At 41.6% G+C, this 20,921-nt stretch overlaps 1 protein-coding gene across 4 annotated transcripts in view; it reads left to right on the forward strand.

Moving 5' to 3' along the window:
- The window catches only part of LOC122801123 (guanine nucleotide exchange factor DBS-like), a 3,406,519-nt gene that overhangs the window by 3,132,525 nt on the left and 253,073 nt on the right, over positions 1-20,921 (forward strand). For all 4 annotated transcript variants that reach the window (XM_044070650.1, XM_044070651.1, XM_044070652.1 and 1 more), the window contains one exon: positions 13,384-13,502. In XM_044070650.1, the coding sequence (XP_043926585.1) occupies positions 13,384-13,502 (119 nt within the window). The remainder of the gene's footprint in view (positions 1-13,383; positions 13,503-20,921) is intronic.

A 20,921-nucleotide genomic window follows, 5' to 3' on the forward strand; every position in this document is an offset into this window, starting at 1 on the left:
CTGATGCCGACCCTTCTCCACTTGCTAGGGATCTGATAATTGTATCTGTCTGGGGATCTGACAATTAACTGGCAAGATTTCTGAGGATTCTAGAAGTTAGTCCCCTCTTGTCTATGTTCTTTATCCTCCCTAAAGGCAATAATTTCCCCTGAATCTCCTCCTTTGCCCTGATGCTTGTCCCCTGTTTTCCCTACTCTATCTTGCCAACATGACACCCTCTCCTTGCTAGAAAAAAGAAACCACTTGTCAAGAACAAATAGCACCTTGAGAGAAGTTGCAGTTAAAGTGATGAGGAATTTATTTACCAAGAACCTTGCACCATTTAGCACAAAAGCAAAACAGTGTTAACATATCTTTTGCAGACTGGGTGCACAGAGGCTATTATACTCAATTATTTTTTCAATGTTCCTTTTGCCCCTGTGCCTGCAGACCATCATGCAGTTCCTCATCAAGACATGACAATTCGTTCCACAGTCCACTGGGAATGCTCACCTAGTGGTGGGCCAAAAGATGGATGGAGGGCATTTTCTGTCCTCACTGGTACCCCCAGGTATGAGGAAATGTGTATTTGCCTAATACCATTCATGCATGGGAAAACATACTACCACATCACTGCGGGGGCCTTCATTGCTTCCCTTACTTGCTCTCTTATGCTTGCTACAAAGGCTACCACTAAATGTTTTTGTTTATTTATTTGTCTATCCTTCGTTGATTGGGTTAATGGTGGTTTAGTCAGCAGACATCTCACCTCAGTGCATACGCTCACCATCACCCCTCCCCCCAAGATGGGTGCACCCAAGTTTCCCTATCAGCTCTGTCATGTGCCTGAGCTGTTAATCAAACTAGGTTTGCTTGGGTCATATTCTGGCTTTGTCAAGCTATGTCACATGAGCTGTCTGTTATTGCATTAAACTATTGCCATACCTTATTTCTCATATTTTTCTGTGCATGTGCAATAACACATGCAGAAAGCCACCTTCTATGTCCTTTTGAAATTCTTTGTTATAAACTGATGACTAATTTCTACTTCTGCAGATTTCTAGGTTCCGTCAAAAGTCTATCTTATTTAAATTTGTTTACCAGGGTAGAACACTGATCAAATAAGCAATTGCAGGCTCATCATTGAATGCATCATAATGTAACAAAACAATGTACAGTATATAAATGGTGCTTTCATTCACTTGTATGTCCATTCTGTATTTTTTCTGATTTTCAACTCTCCACTTCTTATAATTTTTTTCTTATTACTGTAATATCCTGTGTTATTTTTCTCCTATCTTTTCTCAAGTTACAGTTAAAATCTCCCACCATAGTCAATGACATATTTAATAGGACACAGTTAAACTCTTCAGACATCTTTTTCCTCTGCATCATATTACTCTGTACATACATTGCACTTATCCTTACACATCTTAGCCTTTTCCTTGTATCACATACTACTAGTCTTCCAGGTTCTACTACCATTACATCCAGTATCTGTATCTTTTCACTTTAGAAGCATTGCTGAACACATCATTTCCCACTGCCCATATAACCATTTTAGCCCATATTACCTCATTTCCTTTCCTTTTTAATTCCATCACACATCTCATATCTAGCAAGCATATAACTTCCATACTATTTACTTTTTACTCCAGTCACTACCACCCCTCTAATATCATTTTGAATGCTACTTACATTTAGTGATAATATTCCTCATGTTCAGTACCTCCCCATTCCCTGCTTTCTGTTCACAATTGTAACATTTAAAATTTGCTGCATTTCCCTTTTGTGCATCAGTGCTTCCCACCCCCGTCCAAACATTACTTTCATCATACATTTTTTTAATCTCATTCACCTTATTACAAATAGAAAAAAGTCTATAACTCAAGTTCCTCTACGTCATTTGTTTTGTTTTCTTACTTAACTGCAGTCTCATGTTCTAAAACATATTCTCATCCCATGGTTTGAAGGAGATCTTTTTCTCAACTTCATTCAGAAAGTTTTCAAATAACGTAAAAGTTTCAAAACTCACTTAAGCCTTCTATTCCTCAATGTTTTAATGGTCTTATGTCCTCTACTTTAAAACCGAAAGGTAATACAATGCTGTCCATAGCTTATTTCTTGTTAACAGCGTCACTGTTCTTTGTTTTGATTCGTAACACTGGTCTTTTCTTCTGGCTTTGCTGTCCTTGCATCAGTTCTTGTATTCTTTTAGCTTTGATCACACCATCTTTCTTTTGTTTTCCATTTCTGCATATGAACATTTTTCTATTGCTCACTAAAACACCCTGTTGCAGGGGCATGCTTTTAAAATCATTCACTGGCTAAGCATAATGCCAAACTGCTGTCAGCACCTTCCAAAAATCCAGCTCCTTTTCCCAATTCATCTGACAGCACCTCCTCTGTTACTTCTCTCAGCTCGTGATCCATTGTATTCCTCCAACTTACTTCCTCATCAGCATTCATTTTATCTTAATCCATCATAGCAATCAAAACAGGAGTTTCCAGATCTCCTTCCTCCATCTCTGTAACAACAATCTCCTCTCTTGTAGAATATGTTATCAATAATTCAGTATTCTGCTGCACTCTACTCTCTGCCTGTTTTCTCCTTTCTTCCTCCATCTTGGAATATTTTTGACCTCAGCAGTTGCCCTCTGGTCCCACCTAGTAGCCAAAAAGAGTAGGGGAATGTCCCCACTGTCTTGGCCAAATTTCTCCTACTCAGTATGAATATTTATTTATGTATTTGCTTTTGTTTACCAGGGAGGTCTGACTGGGCTACCAATTTGCCCCTGTTAAAAGGAGACCTGGGAAGAAAAGCACCAAACAAATACAGAATAAATCAAAAGTGTTTGCATATGAAGAGTGCAGTTAAGCAGAAAATAAAAATACACATGAACTGATGTATCAAAGAAATGCAAGCATTAATAAGCAAACAAATCACTGGTAAACATAAGAGCAAAATGCATAATTTTTTTAGTTGTTGATATAAGTAGACAAAATGTATGGTGCAAATGTCATCGTGGGTGAGGTAGAATAAGATGAACATGCTAAAAGTAACAGACCTGGTACAGGTGAAGTAAATTAAAGAATTATAATTGTAGAGGAGGGTAGAAAGAGAAAATTCAGTAGCTGAGATGGAAAAGGTGGGGTCAGAGAAAGTGAAAGAGATACAGGGTTACCGTTAGACTACTGGTGAGATAAGAATATTAAGTGAGAGATAGAATGAGTAAACTGTAGGTAAGGAATGAAAGGTTAATAGACAGGATGTTGTAATGTATAGCTATGTTAGGAGTTTTAGAGAAGATATGAGGATGAGGGAATAGAGGAGCTAATGGAGATTGAGGTTTGAAGTGGTAGGAGTTGAGAATAAGGAGCTGGGATTACTCATTGGCAAAATTGATACAAGTTTACATGTAAATAAGTTTAAGATGTGGGTTAAGGTGATGTCAATTAACCTGAAGTTGAACATGAGCAGAACAAAGAGTTTGCTAGATATTATTGAGGATGCAGGGGGAATACCTGCCAACTGTCCAGATTGTTGCATTGTGTCCAGATTTGTGCCTCATATTTTTGGCTATTTCTCACAAAATGTGTGGTTTTCTGGCAAATCACTGATTATTGAAATAACTAAAGAATGTCATACATTTGAGTTTCAGACTTTATTTCCTTCAGAAAATGCATGCTAACACAAATTCTGTTATTCTAGCAACTTTCTAAATCTATAAGAACAATATTTATAATCTGTCCCTATTTTGGGGCCTTTGTTCCCCCATTATTTTAGGCTTTGTCCAGATTTCTTGTGCTAAGATGTTGAGCGGTATGGTGAGGGGTCATATCCCCCTGCAAAACAGACTTTCTTTAACTTTAGCATGTTCCAAAGATCAGCACATGCACAGTAGTCAGCTGCAAGCAGTGGTCAGAGGTTCTAAGGTCACCAGAGACTAGGCTGAAAACCTGGAAGTTGACTAGAGAGAAGACAGAAGAGTTAAAGGAAATACTTTGGGTCCTAGCACCTCAGGAAGAAGTGGAAGCAGGTGGAGTGAAGGAGACTGGCAGCATCTCAAAGCAGAATGTCTAAAGACTATAGACTAGATATGTGGCTGAGCCAGGTAAGGAAAGCTGGTGGTGGAATGCAGAACTCTAGGAAGTCATCAAAAGAAAGGACTGCAGGAAAAAGTGGAAGATAGAAAAATTGGACCAGGTGAAGCTGGAATATTCGCTGGCTAACAAAGGCTAAAAGAGCAGTTGCAATAGCTAAGAACAAGGCATCAAAGACACTCTACCAATTTCTTCAAAGTGACCCAGCAGATGGCACAAAAAACTCTATCAGGTTGGAAGGCAAAGACAAAAAGATAAATTAGATTGTCATTAGACACCATTCATCAGGGGTGCCTGCAGCAACTTGCTTACCAGTGCGCATGACATCAAAGGCAGATGGAGAGAGTACTTTCTGCAGCTTTTGAATGAAGAAAACATCACAGAAGCTGTATTGTTCCAGATATAGGACACAATGAAAAAAAGAAGAGCCCAACCTAGAAGAAGAAAGATCAGCACTAAGGAAAATGAAGTAAGGAAAAGCTACAGGCTCAGATGAGGTCATGGCAGATATGATCAAGATGGCAGGTGAGTTAGGGGAGAAATGGCTCTGGAGGGTACTGATAGCAGTATGGAGGGGAGGGTATATCCCAGATGACTGCAGAATAAGCATTCTATTGCCAGTGTACAAGAACAAAGGGGACATTTACATCTGTGGACATTATAGAGTTATCAAATTCCTGTCACACTACAGGAAAGTTCTGGAGAAGGGGGCTGATAGATGAATATGCAGAGTAGTAGGAAGTAAAAGGAGAGATGAGCAGTTCAGATTCAGATCAGGATGCAACACAACAGACCCAGTCTTTATAGTTAGACAGATAATTGAGAAGAAGTCAGAGATATGGGAAGAGTCCAACTGGGCATTCCTAGACTTGGAAAAAGCATATGATAAGGTCCCAAGAAAGCTGAGCTGGGCAGTCCTATGATGGTTCAAAGTCACAGAAACATTGGTAAAGTTAGTGTAGGCTATGTGCCAGGACCCAATGACACAAGTACAGGCAGTGTTCCTACTCAGAGAGAGCTTCCCAGTGGGAGTAGGTATACATGGTTTAGCTCTAAGTCCACTGCTACTCATACTAGTGATGAACTACATTAGCAAACACATCAGAGGGACAGATCAACAAGGTTTCTGTATGCAGAGGATGTGGCATTACAGCCATACTCAGAGAAAGAATTTCAGCAAAGGATAAGGGAATGGAGTGCAAAACTGAAGGCACATGAGATGAAACTGACTACTGATAAGTCAATGGTCATGGCAGCAAATGGGGAAATGAGAAAAAGCTGAGAATTGAGATAGAAGGGAAAATAGTGGGACAGGTTAACAGCTTCAAGTACCTGGTAGGAGTGGTTGAGGAGGACAAAGTTAGAGTCAGTGGGGCTGCAACCAACTGGCACAGAGTATCAGGAGTAGTGTATGACAGAAGAATGTCAAAGAAGCTGAAAAGGAAGGTATACAAAACAGTGGTGTGGCCAGCACTACTGTATAGTACAGCAACATGGAGAGCAAAGGCAGAGCCATTGAGGAAGCTAGAGGTGATGGAAATGAAGTGTCTGAGAAGGGTGATATGATGCACACTTTGGGATAGATTAAGAAATTAGGACATCAGAGTAGAAGCTCAAGTAATTCCAATGGCAGAGAAGGTCAAAGAGAGCAGATTATGGTAGATTGGGCACATGTGCAGTAAAGCAGATCACAGTCTGAGAAAGAAGATTTGGGATAGGCAGGAAGAAGGCAAGAGGAAATGAGGGCATCACACAAAAAGCTGGATTAGTTGTATTAGAGAAGGCCTGTGACAGTCAGGTACGACTGTCAACAAAGGTAAGAGATTAGCAATGAACCAGGGGAGATGGTGACAGTTAACATAGCACTCTGACCCCATGTAGAAAATGAGAAAAAGGGAATTGATGATGATGATGATGTCATTGTTGGAGCCTTCCTGTGTCCTGACAGAGTGCTCTTCAAACTATCTGCAGATATACAGAGCTATGTATATTTTTCTGGCATTTCAGAGCTGTGTACTGTTAATTGTTGCTTGACTAATTTTATATCATTGCTGGCTGACTTCACAGTTGTGCACTGTTATTTTTGCTTCACTGTATAGTTTTTCAGATCTCTGCTGAAGGTTTTGTTTTTTCTCTACCCACCCTCCCTATTCCTGTCTTGTTGTTTAAATTTGGAGGCTTTTGTAGTTGCCCACCCCCACTGTAGATTTGATCTGGGACACTCCCCCCAGTCCCATCCCTTTACCTCATTCTACCTAATAGACTCCTTCTGCGCTTGTTTTTTTGTCATTTTTAATTTAATTTAATTTTTTAAACTGTTTGGTCTAACATTGCTACATACTTAAGTGTGCTAGCTTGTACTGCATTTGAATTGTTTTTACTGCTGTTTTAGCTACTTTTCTGTATAAAAAAAAATCTAAGCCTGTTTCCTACCTTTCCTGTAACTAGGGTAGTCCAGATTCAGATTTACTATATGTAAGCTTCTGAGCCCCCTCAAGCTTTCTGTGTTGGAGGGAAGCCTTCTAGCTTATCAGTGGGAGTGGTAAGCACTAGGTAACCTATCTATCACATAAGGAGTGGTTCTGGCCCAGAATTGGCCGTTTGGGCAGATTTTCCATCCCTCTCAACTTTCTGATTTAAAAGCCCACATTTGCACTTGTTTCCCCCCTTTCCTGTAATTAGTTTAGTCCAGATACAGATTCTTAGTTTTAGTACTTGAATTTGCTTATTCGTGATCAGCACTTGTTCAGAACTTGTTGTAAGCACTAAATAACCTACTAATTACTACAGCACTCAACCTTCCTCATTACCTAGAGGAAAACAGTTTTGGTACTTACTTTCCTCACTTGCTTAGAGAAAAACAGCTCTTGTACTCACTTTCCTCACTTATCTAGAGGAAAATAGTTTTTTATTCAGCATGTCCAAGGGTCAGCTCCCAGTGTTCTCTCCTGTCTATCTGATGAATTTGGGCATCTTGGGGCAATGTAGAAATTGCCTCATGTACACAGACAACCCTCTCCTCCTACCACTCAACACTACAACCTGTGAACCAAGACTGAATGACAGTCAAGAGGAGAAGATAAACACTTGCACCACACTGCACTCATCACATAGTCTCACTAAATCTACACCCCAAAAATCCACACATAGAAACACAAAAACATTTGTGGAGGCTCTCAATAATAATCTGCTCGAGCAACAGAGATGTCCAGAGCAGAAATGCAAGCAACCTCCACCCCCCAATACAACCCAAATGACACATAGCCCACAGACTCAGTGTGCCACTCAACCACAGACAATAAGGCAAAACAACATACCCAACACACTAGTCATAGGTGACTCTATAGTCAGGCACACTGATGTCCCACTCACCAGGCTAAATGAGGAGAAGGTTACTGTCAGCTGCCTGTTGGGTGCCAGGATCCGCTGCATAACCCACGCACTCAGATCACTCCACAACAAGTGCAGATATGACTCTGTCATTGTCCATGTTGGTGTGAATGACCTGAGACATACCTCCCTGGACTACATGAAAAGAGACATGGAAGAGCTCTCCAATCTTGTAGCCCAGGCAGGTATGACCCTAGCCCTGAGTAGCATTCTGCCATCACCCAGAATGATACCGCAGTACAAGGACAAAATGATTGACTTCAACAATTGACTAAGCTTCTGGTGTCATTCTAAAGGGATCCAGTATCTGTCTGCCTGGGATGATATGGTTGACAGACCATGAAGCTTTGCCAGAGATGGCCTGCACCTGTCACCCCTGGGATTCCGGATATTGGCTAAGGTTCTTGCCACCGCTATAGTGCCTTTTTTAGGCAAGGCTCAAATGACAAATTCACCACTCTAACAGGAACAGGCAAGCAAAAACTGAGGGTGATGCTACTCAATGCTAGAAGTCTAAATCTCAAAATGCACTCACTCAAGGCACTCCTTAAAATGGAGAACATCGATATCTGTGCAGTGACTGAGACCTGGTTCAAGGCTGCAGAGAGCACCCCTGCACTACCAGGCTATAACTCATACCACACTTTTCGGCCATGTAACCTGGACCGGAACACCAAAGGTGGAGGTGTGTCCATATTCATTAAGGATATCCACAACTCCAGGCTAGTTGCTCAGCATAATACATCCAAGGTTATCCAAGTGCAACTAACTCTGGGCAAAACTGCAATCCAAATTGTAGCTTGCTACAGATCCCCACCATGCCCCAGGATTCCCACTCCTCTTTTCTTGATGTACTGGAAAATATTAGGGTTCAACCAAACACCCTAATAATGGGCGATTTCAACTACCTCACCATTAACTGGGAAAACTACTCATGTACCAACTCCTTCGCTCAACACTTTCTGGAATTCATAAACTCCAATGCCCTGGATCAACTTATCCACACCCCCACCAGAGGCAACAATATCCTAGATCTAGTCATTACCAACATGAGTGACTGGTGTTCCACACCTGAAGTCAATGCCTCATTGGTCCGATCCGACCATAAGCTAATCACTCTAGATATCCACATCCTGTCCCCACCCCCATTAAGGAAACCACTGTAAAACATTTCTCCAAAGCCAACTTCATGCTTCTTAAGACAAAAGTGGTGAACTTCATGACACCCATGCAGATGGACAATACAGTTATGACTACTGAATCCTACACAATTGCACTTTATAAGCACTTACACGACTGCATGGATCGTGCTATCCCAAACAGAACCAAGATGCCATAAGCAAACTGTACAACAGAAGGAAGAAACTGTTGCAAAAGAGAGTAAAATCCCATGAGTGGAGGAGCTCCCTGGTCAGCCTCAATAAGAAGCTGCAATCCCTCATAAAATCCTACAAAACTGGTTACAAAAACAAAATCGCCACTGATTCTAAAGACAACCACAAAGCATTCTATAGCTATGCCAAGAATCACAATGGCAACACTGAGATCTGCACAGAGTTACAGCACAATGGCACTAAATATACAGATCCAACTGATATTGCCAACATCCTGGCAGATAGGTTCAGTGCTAACTTTACCCCCCCCCCGTCTCACCCCCTAAAGGGCCCATCTCTATACCGGAAGAATGCAAAGTTCCTGTAATCATGGGTGCACAGGTAAAAAACACACTCTCCAAAGCCAAGAACACAGCATCCATGAGACAAGACAACATCCCAGTCTGCATTCTGCACGTACTACAGAACGAGCTGGCACCCCACCTAAGTACCATGTTCAGTCATAGCCTCACCTCAGGCTTTGTGCCCACTGAATGGCGCACAGCAACTGTTATCCTGCTCTACAAAGGGGGAGCCACCATGGACCCCAGGAACTACCACCCCATTAGCCTGACAAGCCTGGTCTGCAAGGCCATGGAACATATCATCATGGAACTTATAAACAAAGACATTGGTAATCTCCAAACTCTGGACCCCACCCAGTTCGGGTTTGTAAAAGGCAGATCATGTCTCCTAAACCTGATAGACTTCTTTGAAGCAGTCACCAAAGCCGTAGACGAGGGTAAGGTGGTTCACACAGCCTATCTAGATCTTGCCAAGGATTTCGACACCATCCCCCACTCTGGAATTATAGATAAACTCACTAAACTAGGTATAAATCCCTATGTCACAAGATGGGTTGCCAACTGGTTTACTGACAGAACCCACACTGTGAAAGTAGCAGACTCCAAATCCGACTTCAGGCCAGTGATAAGTGGAATACCACAGGGTTCATTCCTGGGCCCTCTCCTGCTTGGCATCTACTTCTCTGAAGTACAAGCTAACACAGAAGGTCTTTGGCTAATGAAGTTCACAGATGACTGCAAACTAGGAGCCATAATCGAAACTCCTAACGATGTGGACATCCTACAAAAGGGCCTCACTGAGACAGATGCATGGTGTCAAAGCCACGGCCTCAAGCTCAATGCCAAAACGTACATTGTCATCCCCTTTGGTAAAACCTCTGTACCCATGAGCTACAACATAGGTGGTAGTATACTTAACACCGAAAGTGTGATAAGAGACCTTGGGACACAGGTGGACAGTAGTCTCTCCTTTGATAATCACATCGCCACAGTAGTCAGGAAATTCTTCTAAGTGGCACACCTCATCACAAAAGGTTTCTCATCCAGAAAAAAAGAGGTCATTGTTCTCCTCTACTCATCACTCATTAGACCCATTATAGAGTACAACGCCCCTTTTGGTATGTACCTCACAAGACATCTACAACAACTGGAAAGGCTGCAGAAATACCTCACAAAGAGGATTACCAGCCTCAAACAGATGCCCTCATGAACCGTCTCAAAAACTCCAGCTTTACTCCATCGCATATCGCCTACTCAGAGGTGATCTCTGCCTAACATACAAAGCTATGTCAAACCCAGAGCTGTTGGACATGCTCCACTTAAAGAAATCCCAATCTCTCTGAGCTACACACTCTAGGGACCTTAACCTTGTCATCATAATAAACAGAACATGCTGGAGGGATAGATTCCTGTCCCAGAGACTTCCCATACTCTGGAATAAACTACCTATCTATATCAAACAAAGCTCCTCATTAGCACTCTTCAAGAAAAATCTTGATGATTGGATGGGAAATAGGAAATTCACCCCGGGAATCACTTCTGTGGCTCTGCTCGACAGTGGCACAGGAAAATAGTTTTCTTGGGTGGCAAAAGCCAGGGTACCATTTTGGCTGGGCTTGTATAGGCCCTAGGGCCGATAACCTAGTACCTACCTATGAGCCTATGAACCTATGATGATGGTAACCCTAAAATTAGTCAACTTCTATTTCAGTCTACAGCTTACCTGTCTGTTCCTTTTGGATGATAGGAAAGTTAACCAACTTCTACAAGATCAACATAGTACCAAGGCGGGAGAATGTGCCCTTTCCCTGTGTTGTATGATCTCAGAGGTGGTTTATTTAATTAGTAGGACTGGGGTGGGAGGACTGCATGTGCACTTGACTGTCAACTTTTGTTTTAGTAACTTTTTTTTGACATTTAGGCAGTTGATCTACTTAAGCTTTGATTAACTTCAGTAAATCCTTATATGTGTGTATGTATGCATGGATGTGTACATATGTATGTTTGCATGTACATGTGTATGTGTGGTTGTTGAGTCTGGGTGTATAGTGAAGATGTTATAAAATCAATGATATGAAGTAGGTAGAAGGGGGTATTGGAGCAAAGTATAGACAAGTGTAACTTTGTTTGCAGGAGCCCACTATTTCTATGTCTCACCTCTTCTTGCTTTAACACAATGTTTCTACTTAATTTTTCCATATTTTCATAGGTTCATAGGTTGGTACTAGGCTATTGGACCAAGGGCCTATACAAGCCTAGCCATAACAATTCCCTGGCTATTTCTTCCCACACTATTTACTTCCCTGGACCCCTGTTTAGCAGGGCGACTGGCGTGATCACCGGGGTGAATTTCCTATCTCCCATTCAATCATCAAGGTTCCTTTTGAAGAGGGCCAAGGAGGCTCTTTGCTTGACATGTATGGGCAGTCTATTCCAGAGTATGAGGAGTCTCTGGGTCAGGAACCTATCCCTCCAGCATGTTTTGTTCATTGTGATGACAAGCTTTAGATCCCTGGAGCGTGTGGCTCTGAGGGGATCGGAATTTCTTTAAGTGGAGCATGTCCAACAGCTCAGGGTTTGACATGGCCTTGTATGTTAAGCAGAGATTGCCTCTGAGTAGACGATATGCCACAGAGTATAGCTGGAGTTTTTTTAGACGGTCAGCACAGGGCATCTGCTTTTGGCCTGTGATTCTTTTAGTGAGGTATTTCTGTGGCCTTTCCAGCTGTTGTAGATGTCTTGTGAGGTACATGCCAAACGAGGCGTTGTACTCTATAATGGGTCTAATGAATGATGAGTACAGTGAAACAATGACCTCTTTTTTTCTGGATGAAAAGCCCTTAGTGATGAGGTGTGCCACATAGAAGGATTTCCTGACTGTTGTGGCAATGTGGTTATTGAAGGTGAGACCGCTCTCCACCTGTGTTCCTAAGTCTCTCATCACACTTTTGGTGTTTAGTGTACTGCCACCTATGTGGTAATTCATGGGTACATGTTTTTCCCAAAGGGGATAACTATACATTTCTTGGCATTATGTTTGAGCCCATGGCTCTGGCATCAAGCATCTGTTTCTGTATGGCCCTTTTGTAGAATATCCACATAATTTGGGGATTCAATAATGGCTCCCAGTTTGCAGTCATCTGCGAACTTTGTTAGCCAGATTCCCTTAGTGTTGGCCTGTACTTCAGAGAAGTAGATGCCAAACAAGAGCGGTTCCAGGACTGAACTCTGAAGTACTCCACTTGTCACTTGTCTGGAGCTGGATTTGGAGTCGTCTACTTTTACAGTCTGGGTTCTGTCAGTAAGCCAGCTGGCAACCCATAGAGTGACGTAGGGATGTAAGCCCAGCTTGGTAAGTTTATCTATGATTCCAGAGTTGGGGATGCTGTTGAAGGCCTTGGCAAGGTCCAGATAGGCTGTGTGGACCACCTTACCCTCATCCACAGCTCTGGAGACTGATTCAAAGAAGTCAATCAGGTTCAGGAGACAAGATCAGCCCTTCACGAACCCAAACTGGGTGGGGTCCAGTGTTTGAATATTACCAATGTCTTTCTTTATAAGTTCCATGATAATACGTTCCATGCCCTTGCAGATCAGGCTCATCAGACTGATGGGATGGTAGTTCCCGGGATCCAAGGTGGATCCCCCCTTGCAGAGTGGGATAACTGTAGTTATGTGCCACTCAGTGGGCATGAAGCCTGAGGTGAGGCTATGATTAAACATGACACTTAGGTGAGGTGCCAGTTCATGACATTTTCAGTGGTTCCATGACATTTTCAGTGGTGCATAAAATTGTCAAAACATTTTGAGAAATCATTCAGCATGTATTATCTATTGACACTTTGCTGTTCTTTAGCCTTAATGGTTCTGCAATGTATCTGCAAGAATTAACAAAAACATTCAAACTGAGAACCAGGCAATATGTAGGACCTGTTTATGCCTTATTGGCAAAATAGCTAAAATCATTAATTACAGAAATAAAGTGTAAATAGTGTATCATGTCTCTTGTATACATGTGTATTCATCTCATTCTGTATTGTGCTGACAAGCTTATGTACTTACAAACAGAAAGTCAGAGTGGTGACTGTTTGCCTGAATGATTATGCATACTAACCATGTAGTTTTGTCACTAGTACTGTAATCTGTTAAAAAGTAAACCTGCCACTTACATGGTAAATTATTTGCAGTCATGTTTTGGTGCACAGATGTTAAAATCGTCTTGATTCTTTAAGGCTGGACAAACAGACACATTCCATCGCTAGACACATGTGAAGATTTTGAAGTCATTCCTTCAAGTGTTGAAGACCTTTCCACATCCTCTGATATGGAAGAAGAAACAAACACAAGAAATGTAAGTTATTTGCTAATTATAATGCTGAATATTTTAAACTTCCAAACAGATGTTCTAATGTTTGAGGAAATACGCTTCTACATGGATTCCTTAAATGTATCAGCAGTGTGACTAGTGAGACTCACTTGTTTGGCCCTTCATCTAGTCCACAACCAGAGGGACCTTAGCAAGTTAGAGGAAAGCAGGCCTTGATAGTCAGAAATTCCATAGGAAGGAGTCTCAAGAATACGATCCTCAGAAAAAAGTCGATTTAGGACTAAAGAGTCTTTCCTGAGAGGGAACAGAATCAGCAATATTAAAATGCATTCAAGAAACTGACCCATTTTTTGTTCAGTATGATCTGATTATAGTGACAGCAGTAATTAATAACCCTTAACAGAACTCAGCCAAGTAAAACCCTAAATGTGGCTTTTATAACCAAAGCTAGGAAACTTCTGACTTAGGAATTAGGATAAGCCCTGGCTGCTGTCTGCTCCATTCCCAGCATCTAACCCATGCATTACCTGCTCATCTTATGCTTCCTGCACTAGTCTATAGGAGCATAAAGAACCCTCTCCAATTATCGGAGGCTCACCTCACTGAGTAATCCACCCTACAATCCCTCTCCAAAGGACACCAGCAAAGTATGTTTGTGGAATAATTCCTGTCAGAAAGACTTTCTACTATTGTACCTATACTACATGGTTAGATAAAGTCCTGAGCTAGGACAGCCAGCAGCCTCTACCCCCCTGATGTACCTCACACACTCTCTTCCCATCCCCTTTTTAAAGCTCCCTATGTCTAGCAACCTTTTCCTTGTTGTTCTCTAACTCCCTCTCTTATCAGCCTTTTAATTATCAGACCTGTCCACTAGTGGGCTCCCTTACCCCAGATATTCTCTCTTTCTTGTCTCCTAATCAGAAGTTTCCTAATGTTCCTTAACCACTATTTAGTCATCTCACTTTACTCTCTACTTCTACTGTCCACACCCACCTCTTCTAGGCTTAATTCTAACTGCCCTTTTCCCACACCTGTCTTTTCAAACTTACCTTCTGGAGTCAGTTTTGCTGATTGTTTTTTATAACTGCATCTGTATCTGTCTCAACCCACTCCGTTTGCCCTGCGGGCTCACTCCACTCCCTTCCCTACCCCCAAATTCCACCCACCCCCAGGGGTCCTACTCTTATACTTACTTAACCACACCTCTTCCTCTTCCAATGACTTCTAGAAATTACTAGCTACACCTCTTCCTTTTCCTATTACTCTCAGAACACTCTACCACGTTTCATCTTCTCTCATATCTACCTTCTCTTAACACTCCCTTCTATCTTACCACAACAATCACACTTCTCCATCCTCACCCTTTATACTTCCAAATTTTACCTATATATATCCAATAGTAAATCTGAACAATGTATAAACCACCCACCCCATTACTTATCCTACTTCTATTCACACTACTGCTACTTCTTCCTCTAACCTTTGCCTACTTACTCACCTCCTATGAATACCTACTACATCTAGACCATCACTATCCTAACAAGGAAACCAATACTTTCTCCCTACCACTCTGTTTTAATCATGCTAATATAACATCTTCACCCAACTACCTACTTGCAAAGTATCATAGAATACTACATATTAAACATCACAATGTTCAACACCGGAAGTATACCCCTCACTGGTGAGATCAGATCACAAACTAATCTCGCTGGAGGTCCTCATCCCACCCCCACCTGAAATAAAAAAGACCACAGTAAAGAACTTCTCGAAAGCCAACTTCACACTTCTAAAGACTAGTGTGGTCTCCTTTAAGGCCCCCGAGCCAGCGGAAAACAGTACTCAAGCCGCTGAATCACTTACAAATGCCTTCTACCAGCACCTGCAGGACTGCATGGATAAGGCAATCCCAAGAAAAACAAAGACTCTTTGTACCAAAGGCAAGCGACCAGTCTGGTGGACCCCAGCCATAAACAAACTCTACAACAAAAGGAGGAAGCTACTACAAGATAGAGCAAAATCCTTAAAAGGTAAGACACCCTTGATCACTATAAGTAAAAAACTAAGAGCTCTCATAAAATCATCCAAAGCAAATTTTGAGAGAAGAATAGCTAAAGACTCAAAAGACAATCATAAGGCCTTCTTTAGCTATGTTAGAAACCTGGGAGGAAACTCCCAGATATGCTCAGAACTAGTTCAAAATGATGTGAAGATTACTGATCCTACAGACATTGCCAACATACTGGCTGACAGGTTCAGTGCAAACTTCTCCTCTCCCCCAAAAGGAGAGATATCTATACCAAGCGATTGCAGCCCCCCAAACATCTCCAACGCCCAAGTGAGAACTGCTCCCTCCAAAGCAAAAAACACAGCATCCATGGGACCTGATGGTGTCCCCGGCTGTGTGCTCCACGAACTCAACGAGGAATTAAACCCACAGCTAGGACAGCTGTTTAATCATAGTCTTACCTCTGGATACGCACTCCAGGAGTGGCGCACTGCAACTGTGGTCCCACTTCACAAAGGCGGTGCCTCCACCGACCCTGGAAATTACCGTCCATTAGCTTGACAAGCCTTATCTGCAAAGCCATGGAGAGGATCATAATGGACCTCATAAATAAAGACATAGGGAATTTGCAGACTTTGGATCCATCCCAGTTTGGCTTTGTCAAAGGCAGATCATGCCTTCTAAACTTGGTTGACTTTTTCAAAACAGTCACCAAAGCCATTGATGAGGGAAAGGCAGTCCATACAGCCTACCTCGATCTGGCGAAGGCCTTCGATACAATACCCCACTCGGGTATCATTGAAAAACTCATCAGCTTAAATGTTAATCCATACATCACAAGATGGGTTGCAAACTAGCTGAGTGACAGAACCCACAGGGTCAGAGTTGCTGGCGCCATGTCAGACTCAAAGCCTGTCACAAGTGGTGTACCACAGGGCTCAGTCCTGGGCCCACTCTTGTTTGGCATCTACTTTTCCAAGTACAAGCAAACACAGGAGGGTTATGGCTGACAAAGTTTGCAGATGACTGCAAACTGGCCATAGTAGAAAACACATCTGACACAGATATCCTTCAGAAGGGTCTCACAGAAATGGATAACTGGTGCCAGAGCCATGGCCTAAAGTTAAATGCCAAAAATGCATAGTCGTATTCTTCGGGAAAACAAGGTTACCCCTAGCTACCAAATAGGTGGCAATCCACTGAGCACAGAAGAAGTTATCAGGGACCTGGGGACCCAGGTTGATAGTAGTCTGTCATTCGACACCCATGTAGCTAAAGTAGTTAGGAAGACCTTCTACATTGCCCACCTTATCATGAAGGGATTCTCATATAGATCAAGGGAGGTCATAGTCTCCCTATACTCATCACTCATCAGACCAATGATTGAGTACAATGCCCCATTCGGAATGTATCTGACCCGACACTTGCAGCAGCTGGAGAGGCCACAAAAGTTCCTCCCCAAAAGGATAAAGGGTCTCAAACATCTGTCCTATGCTGCCCGACTGGAAGAACTCCAGCTCTATTCAGTCGCTTACCGCTTGCTCAGAGGTGACCTATGCCTAAAATACAAGGCCATGTCAAACCCAGATTTGATGAATATGCTTCACCTCAAAAAATCTAGATCCGTCAGAGCCACAAGGGCGGGAGACTTAAACCTCGACACGGCTATTAATAGGACGTGCTGGAGGGATAGATTCATCACCCAAAGACTCCCTATGCTGTGGAATAAAATCCCGGTATATGTGAGGCAGAGCACCTCGCTGGCCTTGTTCAAGAGAAATCTTGACCAATGGATGGGAGATCGCAGATATACCCCAGGGATTACCTCAGTGTCACTGCTCAACAGAGGCACAGCAAAATAATGGGTATAGTTCCCCATACTAAAGGGGTGGCGTAAGCCACAAAACTATGGGCTAGGCTTGTAAATGCCCTCGGGCAGATAGCCTAGTATGAACCTATGAACCTATGAACCTATGAAATATAACACACTTAATCTCAGGAAAAATCTTCTTCTATACAACAAATTCCCTAACCCAAGCTATATAGGATTACTACTCTCAATAAAAGATGGCGACATCCACCCTAACCCAGGCCCAACAAGAACTCCTAGTACTCTCCACAGCCAAAATCACTACCCTATTAATTCCCTTAGTAAAACATCTAACTCCCTCCAAGTAGCCCATCTTAATATATGTAGCATAAACAACAAAGTATCTCAACTCCAAGCTCTAATAGAAGTATATTCCTTTGATATCCTCTGCTTAACAGAAACATGGTTAAAACCTGCTACCAAAGACAATGAAATCCTTCCACCTGGATATAACATACTAAGACTCGACCGAGTAGCCAAGAAAGGAGGAGGGGCAGCTATTCTATTTAAATCAGGCTTACAGTTAACCACCTACAACTGTAAAATACCTCTTGATTCCAATGCAGAAATTCTCATCTCCAAATTTCATATTAGCAATGCCAAATCCATCTATATCATCTGTATGTATCTTCCTCCTGGTAATAACATTGCCACCATAGAAAATATTCTTTGCTGGCTATCCCAACACTTGCCCCAAAAAAACATAATTCTAGGAGGTATAAACATTGACTGGAACTGCTATTGTAGCAGCCTCCCTACAACCCACACTAACCTATATGTTTTTTCTCAAACCATTACATCCCCCACCAGGATCAATAAAGCTAACCAGAAAGCAAGAATATTTGACTGGATTCTCATAAACCATCACCCTCACAATTATGATTCAGGAATCCTCCCTGATGATATAAGTGACCACTCACTTACCTATATTATCAGGCACAAAACCCATACTCCCAATCCAACATCTGTCAAAAATATCAGATCCAAAAATATCTTTAACCCTGAGCTATTCGAAAAAGAACTAAGAGCTTGCAATTGGTCTCCCTTAAAACATATCCCTTTAGAAGAAGCCATTGATTACTTTAACTCTAACTTCCTTGCCATTCTCAACCAACATCAACCAGATTAATTAGAGTTAAAACCAAGTCTGCCCCATGGCTTTCAAAAGTAACCAAATACAAAATGCACCTTAAAAATAAACATTGGGCCAAAGGGAGAATGACTAAAAACCCTGTTGACCAACAAACCTTTAGGCAGTTAAGAAATGACACTAAGAAAGCTATTCTCTCTGATTAAAGAAATTACTACCTACAATTCCAACAAACTAATCAAAACAACCCACAAAAATTCTGGACTAGCATTAACCAATTACTCCACCCAAGTCAATCTACCACACCTAACCCTCAAAATACTGACCATAATAATCCCATGAATACAGCCAATACATTTAATACCTTCTTTACTAATACTATCCAAACACTAGCTAGTCAGCTATCACCTAATAGCTTCACTCTACCTTCCTATAACTCTACCTCACCCCCTCCTTTTCATTTGCAACCTGTCCCAACTGCATATATGTTAACCCTCATGCAAAAACTAAAACCATGCTCTCCCTCAACTACCTGCTGATTTTCTATGGCTATCAGCCAAAGCTATAGCTTATCCTATTTCCATTCTGATCAATAGAACTATTACCGAAGGTCACATACCTAGCTTATGGAAAGTCTCTCATATTATCCCCCTCCATAAAGGCGGACACTCCAATGAGCTCTCCAACTACCGCCCTATTGCCTTTCTTTCACCTTTGGCAAAGATCATGGAGAAATGCATCCACAGGCAATTACTTGACCACTTAACCCAAAATAACTTACTTTCCAGTTGTCAGCATTGTTTCAGACCCTCACACAGCACTACTACTGCCCTCCTTTCCTTTACAGATTGCATAAACAAAAAATGCAACCTTAATAACCTTTCCTCAGCACTATTCATTGACCTGTCCAAAGCATTTGACATGGTCAGTCATCAGATTCTCATCAACATACTCAAATCCCTATCATTAGATGCACCTTCCATAAAATGGTTCCAGTCCTACCTAGATAAAAGACAACAGGGAGTAATTTGGCATAAGACTCTTTCTACCCTCCAACCAGTTACCCTAGGTGTCCCTCAAGGGTCCATACTAGGACCCCTCCTCTTCTCAATATTTATTAATGACCTTCATGTAGCCATCCCCCAAGCCACATGCATGCAGTATGCTGATGACTCAACACTTATATGCTCAGCCAAATCCACATCTGAACTTCTCTCTCTTACCCAGAAGGCATTTAACACATTTGAACAATGGTTTACACAGCGTTGCCTTCTTTTGAACCCCCAAAAAACTAAACTCCTCCTCTTTAATACGACTCACAAGTCCTCTCCATTTGATTTCTCAGTTACATCCACTAATGGTACCATTATATCACCAGACCCAACCACCAAGCTATTGGGTATCACCATTGCTAACAATCTGAACTTTGACATCCATATCAACAATACAATAAAAACTGTCAACAAAAAACTTGGCTCCCTCTATAGGATTAAACCTTACCTTTCCCCCACAGCTAGAACAACCATAGCTCACACTCATCTAATCTCTACTCTCTTCTATGCCTCACCTATTTTTACTAACCTTTCTAAAAATAACCTCAACAAACTGGAAACTTCCTACAATAACATCGCTAGACTTGCAACAGGAAACCCTTACAGAACCCACCATTGCATAAATATAAAGCAGCTTGGATGGCTTGAACTACAAAATGTGATTAAATTCCAACAACTAACCATTGCCCATAAAACTCTTTATAAACCTTCCAGTACTCCTATTCTATCTACCCCCATCACCCTATATACATATCTGAAATCCCTACGTTCCTCACACAAAAATCTTCTACATACCTCTAAACCTAACAACAAGGCTGGTGAATCTCTCTTCTTGAATGCTGTTGGAAAAACTTGGAATCTTCTACCCAGTGACCTTTCCTCTCTTCCCTCACTATCACTCTTCAAAAACAGACTGAAACTCTACCTTAGAACACACTGGTTGTGCCCCTGTACTAAACCTGACTAGGCATTTATCCATCTGATTAAACTTAGCTCTGCCTATCCCAGACTACTCATGAACTAGTATATATTCTTTTACCTATAAATACAGATTCCCTCCTAAACTACACTGTGTCCGGTCTCTCTAAATACTTCCTACTGAAGAATATATTTTTTTATTTTTTATTCGTATATAATTAACCTGTCTTCTCTTTTGACTTTAGTCCTTCTTTTTATGTATTATACCTGCATATTGTATAGTATAGGCATTCTTCCACTGTAAGTACTTTGTTTTTGTCTTCACAGAATTTTATGTTGTAACTTGTAATATGCATTGTATACAATGAATGCTGCTATTTAGTCATTTTTTTCTATTGTTGTACCTGGAATCTGCATTGTTTATTATGAATATTTTTATTTAGTCATATTTTGTGTATTGATTACTAAGTTTTTCATTTATCTGTCTTTGAGCTTATCTCCC

The sequence above is a fragment of the Protopterus annectens genome, chromosome 4.part1, assembly GCF_019279795.1.
Source record: "Protopterus annectens isolate FY-2018-M chromosome 4.part1, PAN1.0, whole genome shotgun sequence".
Lineage (NCBI taxonomy): Eukaryota > Metazoa > Chordata > Ceratodontiformes > Protopteridae > Protopterus > Protopterus annectens.